This window comes from Aplysia californica, unplaced genomic scaffold, assembly GCF_000002075.1.
Source record: "Aplysia californica isolate F4 #8 unplaced genomic scaffold, AplCal3.0 scaffold01150, whole genome shotgun sequence".
Taxonomy (NCBI): domain Eukaryota; kingdom Metazoa; phylum Mollusca; class Gastropoda; order Aplysiida; family Aplysiidae; genus Aplysia; species Aplysia californica.
In genome coordinates, this window is record NW_004798420.1 from 181,164 (window position 1) to 192,720 (window position 11,557).

General features: G+C 41.4%; 1 protein-coding gene across 1 annotated transcript in view; it reads left to right on the forward strand.

The window, feature by feature from the left end:
• The window catches only part of LOC106013702 (uncharacterized protein K02A2.6), a gene marked incomplete in the record, with an annotated part of 5,017 nt that extends 3,304 nt beyond the window's left edge, over positions 1 to 1,713 (forward strand). The window contains 1 exon segment of the mRNA XM_035973342.1: positions 471 to 1,713. Within this exon segment, the coding sequence (XP_035829235.1) occupies positions 471 to 1,432 (962 nt within the window).
• Between the last annotated feature and the right edge of the window lie 9,844 nt (positions 1,714 to 11,557).

The following is an 11,557-nucleotide window of genomic DNA, read 5'->3' on the forward strand; positions in this document are numbered from 1 at the left end:
CATGCAGCTGATATGTTGTCCAGAGCTCCCCTGAGAGAAGCAAGCTTACAAGAAGATGCAGTGAACTCATTTGTCAGAGCAGTCATAGAAAGCTTCCCAGCTTCGAAAACGAAACCGGACGAGATCAAAATGGAACAGGGCAATGATGAGGTTTGCCAGAAAGTTAACAGCTACTGCAAATCTGGATGCTGGCCTGATTACTGCAAGAAAGACCTAAGGCTGAAGCCATTCTGGACTGTGAGTCATGAACTTACCATGGCCCATGGACTACTCCTTTACAATGCAAGGATGGTGATTCCGACATCGATGCAAAAGGAAATCCTACGAAGAATCCATGAAGGTCACCAAGGAGTTGTCAAGTCTCGTGCATTTGCCAAGTCTTCAGTGTGGTGGCCAGGAATTTCACACCAGATCGAAGAGGAAGTACGGAAATGCTCAATCTGCGAAAAACACAGACGGCTATTACCATAATTATTTGTTGATCGTCGATTATTTCTCCCGATGGATAGAGATAGTCCTACTCAGAAAGACAACGTCGTCAACTGTGGTTGAACACTCAAAGTCTATATTTGCCAAGTATGGAATACCAGAGATTGTCATAAGTGACAACGGACCTCAGTTTGCTTCATGTGAGTTTGCAAACTTTGCAGAAACATACGGGTTTGAACATAAAACGAGCAGTCCAAAACATCCACAAGGGAACGGCGAGGCTGAAAGAGCTGTACAGACAGTGAAAAATCTTCTTCGAAAAGCAGATGACCCCCACATTGCCATTCTCAACTATAGAGCAACGCCACTCAAACAAGGACAAAGTCCAGCAGAACTTTTGCAAGGAAGACAGTTGAGAACCAAATTACCTAGTCTGCCATCTCAACTGAAACCTCAGGGCCGGAAGCTGAAGCAGTTTCGTTCTGTTGATAAACACATGAAGAACCAGCAGAAGAACTACTTCGATAGAAGGCATGGCGGTAAAAGACTTCAGAATTTCGAACGAAACGAAACTGTCTGGATTACAGAACCTAAGCTTGAAAAAGCATCAATCCTCAAACCCTATCAATCAAGAGGAGGAGATGTACATGAGAGGTCTTATCTTGTTGACACTCCAAGAGGGATGAAAAGACGAAATCGATCCCATCTACGCAGACGAAGCCTTGGTCCGTGTGATGAAAGGAAGTCAACACATGTGGCTACATCGCTGATCTCAACTCCAAGAGACAGGCTAAGTCAAACAGATGACAGACACCCTCCAGACAATGCTGTTATCGGAACCAAGTCAGGTGGTAATGGCAACAACAAATCATCGTCGTTGCCTGTGACTGCACCCAGGTGTGCATCACCACCAATGCAACACACCCATAGTGAGCAAACACAAACACATTACACAACACGAAGTGGCCGAGAGATTAAACCTCCACAAAAATTAACACTATAGGGTCGATGTCCTACAGACATACATGCTTTTGCGTGTAACAGAAATTGGCCTTTGTTAAGATGTGTAGCTATACAGCACTCTGGTCACAACAATTGCAACATACATTAAAGATTAGAAATTTTGCATACACATAAAATGCATCAGAATGCATTCACAGGTGCATTAGACATGCATCCTATTTCAAAGAATTTTTGAGTTTTGAAACATACACATTTAGGTGGAATTTCATACTCGTCTACTGAATGATACATGTACTTTAATTACAAAAGCCCAACACAAGGACATTTGATCAGTGGACATTGGATTTGTGAGGCACGGTTAAGCTGTTTCCCACTTATAGCTAGCTGACCAAGAAGTCTCAAGTTCAAGTTCTTGCTTTTATGCATCTACAGAAATTCGATGTCCGTTTTTCTGTTTGATCTAATTTTTTGTTTTATTCCTTTAATTTTTTAAAGTATAAATACTCTGCAGAGTCTATCCTCTCTAAAGAATGTAAAGTGTCTTCTGTTCCAAACTCAAGAAAGAGAGATGTGGTATAATCAATTAGCCAACCTGGCATTGTATTAGACAGCTACAACTGGTTGTACTACTCGAAAAATCTGGCTCGGAGTTGGCCTGCTAAACGCAATGATGGCTGAACGTTTAAATCTGTTCCTTTGTACAGACCGTTTTTTGTAACTTATTGTAAGTGACTTAAGTTACCCCGAGTGGCCTAAGTAGCCCCAGTTGACGGTAGGTAAAACACCATAGATTCTACTTAGGAGGAAGCACTGTTAGCAATTTACTTTCTCGCGTTTAATTCCGGCCGCGCTCTAGACCTACATCTAGACAAAAATCTATGCATCCCCAACTGGATATTTCTGACATTTCATTCTCTTCTTCTTCTTCTTCTTCTTCTTCTTCTTCTTCTTCTTCTTCTTCTTCTTCTTCTTGGGAACACTTTAACACTGTCAACAAAACACTTCAGAAACCATCACTCAACCTGGGAGTCGACTCTGCTAAATTTTGGACAATTATCTGTCATTTCATCCCAGATGTCACAGACGGTTGCAAACGAAGGGCTTGAATTGGGACCAACGTCAATTTTCTTCAGCTGCTGTTTCATGGGATATCACATACCTGTAGGATTCATATCGGGCTATTTACTGATGACCACTTCAACGTTGATATGGTATAGTTTTCCAAGAATTGTCTCGTGATAATATTGGCCTAATGAAAAAGTGATTTACCCTGAATGGAGACGTCTACTTGAATGACACCATGATGGAAATAAGGGTAAGACATGACATTCCAACACTTGCGCGATGTAGTCAACTAAAGCAAGCCATCCAATGATTCACATGTGGACGATTTAGTTCATTCCGTCCCAGACCACACAAAAAAAATGGCAGTTTCATGGCCTCTGCTCCTCACTGACAGATGATTAGTCCAAAATCTAACTTACACACCCATGTGCTAAAAGGTTTGTGCTCTACAAAAACACCAATAGCTCCTAAACAAAGGTAAAATCATACTAATGAGCACATTCAGTGTTAAGTCTAAGTGTTATTTGTAAGTAATCTGTTTTCGAACTGGTATGAAAATGTATTTCAGAAGATGCTGTTCATTGGAGAGACAACAATACTCTCTCTTCATTTGATATTCAATTCATAACCATTCCACCAACGTTGATGAACCTCAATACACGTGCAAACACACTTTTACGTTTCTTTGATTTCGCCCAATTTAGCCAAGCCAGAGTTTTAACGGTCAATATTTTAAGTGACCATATCTCGAGCATCTCTGAACATAAGTGACATATTATTGTGTCAGATGATGCAGGATTTATTTAGCTTTAAATTGGCCTACTGCATGAGTGGGTAGTGCTGGCTTTAACATGACGATTGGGTGATTACATTAATGAGACTAATGCGATTCTCCTACACTGTGTGAACACAGCAGGAAAGAATTTGCATGCAGCTGATATGTTGTCCAGAGCTCCCCTGAGAGAAGCAAGCTTACAAGAAGATGCAGTGAACTCATTTGTCAGAGCAGTCATAGAAAGCTTCCCAGCTTCGAAAACGAAACCGGACGAGATCAAAATGGAACAGGGCAATGATGAGGTTTGCCAGAAAGTTAACAGCTACTGCAAATCTGGATGCTGGCCTGATTACTGCAAGAAAGACCTAAGGCTGAAGCCATTCTGGACTGTGAGTCATGAACTTACCATGGCCCATGGACTACTCCTTTACAATGCAAGGATGGTGATTCCGACATCGATGCAAAAGGAAATCCTACGAAGAATCCATGAAGGTCACCAAGGAGTTGTCAAGTCTCGTGCATTTGCCAAGTCTTCAGTGTGGTGGCCAGGAATTTCACACCAGATCGAAGAGGAAGTACGGAAATGCTCAATCTGCGAAAAACACAGACGGCTATCACCATAATTATTTGTTGATCGTCGATTATTTCTCCCGATGGATAGAGATAGTCCTACTCAGAAAGACAACGTCGTCAACTGTGGTTGAACACTCAAAGTCTATATTTGCCAAGTATGGAATACCAGAGATTGTCATAAGTGACAACGGACCTCAGTTTGCTTCATATGAGTTTGCAAACTTTGCAGAAACATACGGGTTTGAACATAAAACGAGCAGTCCAAAACATCCACAAGGGAACGGCGAGGCTGAAAGAGCTGTACAGACAGTGAAAAATCTTCTTCGAAAAGCAGATGACCCCCACATTGCCATTCTCAACTATAGAGCAACGCCACTCAAACAAGGACAAAGTCCAGCAGAACTTTTGCAAGGAAGACAGTTGAGAACCAAATTACCTAGTCTGCCATCTCAACTGAAACCTCAGGGCCGGAAGCTGAAGCAGTTTCGTTCTGTTGATAAACACATGAAGAACCAGCAGAAGAACTACTTCGATAGAAGGCATGGCGGTAAAAGACTTCAGAATTTCGAACGAAACGAAACTGTCTGGATTACAGAACCTAAGCTTGAAAAAGCATCAATCCTCAAACCCTATCAATCAAGAGGAGGAGATGTAGGCCTACATGAGAGGTCTTATCTTGTTGACACTCCAAGAGGGATGAAAAGACGAAATCGATCCCATCTACGCAGACGAAGCCTTGGTCCGTGTGATGAAAGGAAGTCAACACATGTGGCTACATCGCTGATCTCAACTCCAAGAGACAGGCTAAGTCAAACAGATGACAGACACCCTCCAGACAATGCTGTTATCGGAACCAAGTCAGGTGGTAATGGCAACAACAAATCATCGTCGTTGCCTGTGACTGCACCCAGGTGTGCATCACCACCAATGCAACACACCCATAGTGAGCAAACGCAAACACATTACACAACACGAAGTGGCCGAGAGATTAAACCTCCACAAAAAATTAACACTATAGGGTCGATGTCCTACAGACATACATGCTTTTGCGTGTAACAGAAATTGGCCTTTGTTAAGATGTGTAGCTATACAGCACTCTGGTCACAACAATTGCAACATACATTAAAGATTAGAAATTTTGCATACACATCAAATGCATCAGAATGCATTCACAGGTGCATTAGACATGCATCCTATTTCAAAGAATTTTTGAGTTTTGAAACATACACATTTAGGTGGAATTTCATACTCGTCTACTGAATGATACATGTACTTTAATTACAAAAGCCCAACACAAGGACATTTGATCAGTGGACATTGAATTTGTGAGGCACGGTTAAGCTGTTTCCCACTTATAGCTAGCTGACCAAGAAGTCTCAAGTTCAAGTTCTTGCTTTTATGCATCTACAGAAATTCGATGTCCGTTTTTCTGTTTGATCTAATTTTTTGTTTTATTCCTTTAATTTTTTAAAGTATAAATACTCTGCGGAGTCTATCCTCTCTAAAGAATGTAATTGTAATGAGTGTCTTCTGTTCCAAACTCAAGAAAGAGAGATGTGGTATAATCAATTAGCCAACCTGGCATTGTATTAGACAGCTACAACTGGTTGTACTACTCGAAAAATCTGGCTCGGAGTTGGCCTGCTGAACGCAATGATGGCTGAACGTTTAAATCTGTTCCTTTGTACAGACCGTTTTTTGTAACTTATAGTAAGTGACTTAAGTTACCCCGAGTGGCCTAAGTAGCCCCAGTTGACGGTAGGTAAAACACCATAGATTCTACTAAGGAGAAAGCACTGTTAGCAATTTACTTTCTCGCGTTTAATTCCGGCTGCGCTCTAGATCTAATATAGATCTAGACAAAAATCTATGCATCCCCAACTGGATATATTCAAAACTTTGCGCTGGAGTTAAGAATACGTAAACCACGGCAATGTCCTCATGTGTAGGTAGTAACATACTACATGTATATTGGCTTCAAAGTCCTTCTGTAATGATTTTGATGGCCATTGAGTGAGTATAATATTCTCATACAGATCAGGGTGGTCGCGCGATACGGTAGTCCTCCCCCGGAATTAAACGCGAGAAAGTAAACAACTAACTAATGCATTGATCGGTCTAAATTCTGGGTCACTGTTACCCGTTTAAAAGTATACATGCATATAATGTCGAGCTCACGCTTGGCACCAGGAACCTCATCATGCTCAGGATAATTACGTTGTTCTGACATTTGATTCCCTCCTCCTCCTACTCCTCCTCCTCCTCCTTCTTCTTCTTTTTCTTCTTCTTGGGAACACTTTAACACTGTCAACAAAACACTTCAGAAACCACCACTCAACCTGGGAGTCGACTCTGCTAAATTTTGGACAATTATTTGTCATTTCATCCCAGATGTCACAGACGGTTGCAAACGAAGGGCTTGAATTGGGACCAACGTCAATTTTCTTCAGCTGCTGTTTCATGGGATATAACCTGTAGGATTCATTATAGGCCTATCGGGCTATTTACTGGTGACCACTCCAACGTTGATATGGTATAGTTTTCCAAGAACTGTCTCGTGATAATATTGGCCCAATGAGAAAGTGATTTACCATGAATGGAGACGTCTACTTGAATGACACCATGATGGAAATAAGGGTAAGACATGACATTCCAACACTTGCGCGATGTAGTCAACAAAAACAAGCCATCCGATCAGGGGCGAAGGCTGACTTGTTTGACAGGGTAATCAAAGTGAAATGGGACCAGATAGGGCCTGGAAATATCACACTCACACAAGTCACAAGAATCTTACTGGCACTGGAGGCGGCAACTCTGAGTTGTGAATGAAAACAAATCCTGAATTCATGTTGTATGCTTGTTCAACCGCTAAAATAATCGGGAAAGTATTTCATTAAATATATATTCTAACTAACCTTAAATTTAACTTTAGATTTGAACACACGAACACCAAGGAAAGTAATGGCATGTTATACCAGACAGCCGAAACACTTTGGTAGAGTACGCCAATTATTAATTTTTTATTTCACATTTGGCTGTTTTTTGTCTAGCTTTTCGCGGCCAGGAGCCGCTGTCATAATCGAGGTCACGATCTGATTGTAGGACGTTAAAAAGTCGAGGAAAAAAACAAGCACTAGCAGTGTAGTAGCAGGAGTCAAAGGATTATTAGGAGTTAGTTCCCCTCACATCTGTGAGGTAGACTCGACCAGTGTAATAGTTCGCTTAGATAATCAGCGCGTCTGGGTGCTTATAACTGTGGCCCGAAAGGTGTGAACAGGGTATATATGTGACAATGAAACAGCTCTGACTGCTATGCACATGTTCCCTTCAAATCTATTGGTTGACTCTCCCAGCCTCACTTTAAGCTTACTTAATCAAACCTGGTGACTGCTTATAAATGGAGTGGCCCGATAGGGGCGAACAGGCTATTTCTGTGGCAATGAAACGGTTTTGAAGGTTAGGCATAGTCTATTGTTCATTGGTGATTATGAACGTCTTTTTACATTTAATTTATGAGGATTACGTCTATGGGTGAATTTGACTGCGACAATGTTTCAAAATTAGGAAGGGAAGCAGTGATTATTTGATTTATAGACGCTTCGCCTCTGCATCCGATGATGCACATGCGGACGATTTAGTTCATTCCGTCCCAGACCACCCAAAAAAATGGCAGTTTCATGGCCTCTGCTCCTCACTGAGGAATGATTAGTCCAAAATCTAACTTACACAGCCATGTGCTAAAAGGTTTGTGCTCTACAAAAACACCAATAGCTCCTAAACAAAGGTAAAATCATACTAATGAGCACATGCAATGTTAAGTCTAAGTGCAGCATGGTTTGTAAGTAATCTGTTTTCTAACTGGTATGAAAATGTATTTCAGAAGATGCTGTTCATTGGAGAGACAACAATACTCTCTCTTCATTTGATATTCAATTCATAACCATTCCACCAACGTTGATGAACCTCAATACACGTGCAAACACACTTTTACGTTTCTTTGATTTCGCCCAATTTAGCCAAGCCAGAGTTTTAACGGTCAATATTTTAAGTGACCATATCTCGAGCATCTCTGAACATAAGTGACATATTATTGTGTCAGATGATGCAGGATTTATTTAGCTTTAAATTGGCCTACTGCATGAGTGGGTAGTGCTGGCTTTAACATGACGATTGGGTGATTACATTAATGAGACTAATGCGATTCTCCTACACTGTGTGAACACAGCAGGAAAGAATTTGCATGCAGCTGATATGTTGTCCAGAGCTCCCCTGAGAGAAGCAAGCTTACAAGAAGATGCAGTGAACTCATTTGTCAGAGCAGTCATAGAAAGCTTCCCAGCTTCGAAAACGAAACCGGACGAGATCAAAATGGAACAGGGCAATGATGAGGTTTGCCAGAAAGTTAACAGCTACTGCAAATCTGGATGCTGGCCTGATTACTGCAAGAAAGACCTAAGGCTGAAGCCATTCTGGACTGTGAGTCATGAACTTACCATGGCCCATGGACTACTCCTTTACAATGCAAGGATGGTGATTCCGACATCGATGCAAAAGGAAATCCTACGAAGAATCCATGAAGGTCACCAAGGAGTTGTCAAGTCTCGTGCATTTGCCAAGTCTTCAGTGTGGTGGCCAGGAATTTCACACCAGATCGAAGAGGAAGTACGGAAATGCTCAATCTGCGAAAAACACAGACGGCTATCACCATAATTATTTGTTGATCGTCGATTATTTCTCCCGATGGATAGAGATAGTCCTACTCAGAAAGACAACGTCGTCAACTGTGGTTGAACACTCAAAGTCTATATTTGCCAAGTATGGAATACCAGAGATTGTCATAAGTGACAACGGACCTCAGTTTGCTTCATATGAGTTTGCAAACTTTGCAGAAACATACGGGTTTGAACATAAAACGAGCAGTCCAAAACATCCACAAGGGAACGGCGAGGCTGAAAGAGCTGTACAGACAGTGAAAAATCTTCTTCGAAAAGCAGATGACCCCCACATTGCCATTCTCAACTATAGAGCAACGCCACTCAAACAAGGACAAAGTCCAGCAGAACTTTTGCAAGGAAGACAGTTGAGAACCAAATTACCTAGTCTGCCATCTCAACTGAAACCTCAGGGCCGGAAGCTGAAGCAGTTTCGTTCTGTTGATAAACACATGAAGAACCAGCAGAAGAACTACTTCGATAGAAGGCATGGCGGTAAAAGACTTCAGAATTTCGAACGAAACGAAACTGTCTGGATTACAGAACCTAAGCTTGAAAAAGCATCAATCCTCAAACCCTATCAATCAAGAGGAGGAGATGTAGGCCTACATGAGAGGTCTTATCTTGTTGACACTCCAAGAGGGATGAAAAGACGAAATCGATCCCATCTACGCAGACGAAGCCTTGGTCCGTGTGATGAAAGGAAGTCAACACATGTGGCTACATCGCTGATCTCAACTCCAAGAGACAGGCTAAGTCAAACAGATGACAGACACCCTCCAGACAATGCTGTTATCGGAACCAAGTCAGGTGGTAATGGCAACAACAAATCATCGTCGTTGCCTGTGACTGCACCCAGGTGTGCATCACCACCAATGCAACACACCCATAGTGAGCAAACGCAAACACATTACACAACACGAAGTGGCCGAGAGATTAAACCTCCACAAAAAATTAACACTATAGGGTCGATGTCCTACAGACATACATGCTTTTGCGTGTAACAGAAATTGGCCTTTGTTAAGATGTGTAGCTATACAGCACTCTGGTCACAACAATTGCAACATACATTAAAGATTAGAAATTTTGCATACACATCAAATGCATCAGAATGCATTCACAGGTGCATTAGACATGCATCCTATTTCAAAGAATTTTTGAGTTTTGAAACATACACATTTAGGTGGAATTTCATACTCGTCTACTGAATGATACATGTACTTTAATTACAAAAGCCCAACACAAGGACATTTGATCAGTGGACATTGAATTTGTGAGGCACGGTTAAGCTGTTTCCCACTTATAGCTAGCTGACCAAGAAGTCTCAAGTTCAAGTTCTTGCTTTTATGCATCTACAGAAATTCGATGTCCGTTTTTCTGTTTGATCTAATTTTTTGTTTTATTCCTTTAATTTTTTAAAGTATAAATACTCTGCGGAGTCTATCCTCTCTAAAGAATGTAATTGTAATGAGTGTCTTCTGTTCCAAACTCAAGAAAGAGAGATGTGGTATAATCAATTAGCCAACCTGGCATTGTATTAGACAGCTACAACTGGTTGTACTACTCGAAAAATCTGGCTCGGAGTTGGCCTGCTGAACGCAATGATGGCTGAACGTTTAAATCTGTTCCTTTGTACAGACCGTTTTTTGTAACTTATAGTAAGTGACTTAAGTTACCCCGAGTGGCCTAAGTAGCCCCAGTTGACGGTAGGTAAAACACCATAGATTCTACTAAGGAGAAAGCACTGTTAGCAATTTACTTTCTCGCGTTTAATTCCGGCTGCGCTCTAGATCTAATATAGATCTAGACAAAAATCTATGCATCCCCAACTGGATATATTCAAAACTTTGCGCTGGAGTTAAGAATACGTAAACCACGGCAATGTCCTCATGTGTAGGTAGTAACATACTACATGTATATTGGCTTCAAAGTCCTTCTGTAATGATTTTGATGGCCATTGAGTGAGTATAATATTCTCATACAGATCAGGGTGGTCGCGCGATACGGTAGTCCTCCCCCGGAATTAAACGCGAGAAAGTAAACAACTAACTAATGCATTGATCGGTCTAAATTCTGGGTCACTGTTACCCGTTTAAAAGTATACATGCATATAATGTCGAGCTCACGCTTGGCACCAGGAACCTCATCATGCTCAGGATAATTACGTTGTTCTGACATTTGATTCCCTCCTCCTCCTACTCCTCCTCCTCCTCCTTCTTCTTCTTTTTCTTCTTCTTGGGAACACTTTAACACTGTCAACAAAACACTTCAGAAACCACCACTCAACCTGGGAGTCGACTCTGCTAAATTTTGGACAATTATTTGTCATTTCATCCCAGATGTCACAGACGGTTGCAAACGAAGGGCTTGAATTGGGACCAACGTCAATTTTCTTCAGCTGCTGTTTCATGGGATATAACCTGTAGGATTCATTATAGGCCTATCGGGCTATTTACTGGTGACCACTCCAACGTTGATATGGTATAGTTTTCCAAGAACTGTCTCGTGATAATATTGGCCCAATGAGAAAGTGATTTACCATGAATGGAGACGTCTACTTGAATGACACCATGATGGAAATAAGGGTAAGACATGACATTCCAACACTTGCGCGATGTAGTCAACAAAAACAAGCCATCCGATCAGGGGCGAAGGCTGACTTGTTTGACAGGGTAATCAAAGTGAAATGGGACCAGATAGGGCCTGGAAATATCACACTCACACAAGTCACAAGAATCTTACTGGCACTGGAGGCGGCAACTCTGAGTTGTGAATGAAAACAAATCCTGAATTCATGTTGTATGCTTGTTCAACCGCTAAAATAATTGGGAAAGTATTTCATTAAATATTTATTCTAACTAACCTTAAATTTAACTTTAGATTTGAACACACGAACACCAAGGAAAGAAGCACAGATGTCAGCACTACAATGACATGTTATACCAGACAGCCCAAACACTTTGGTAGAGCACGCCAATTATTAATTTTTTATTTCACATTTGGCTGTTTTTTGTCTAGCTTTTCGCGGCCAGGAGCCGCT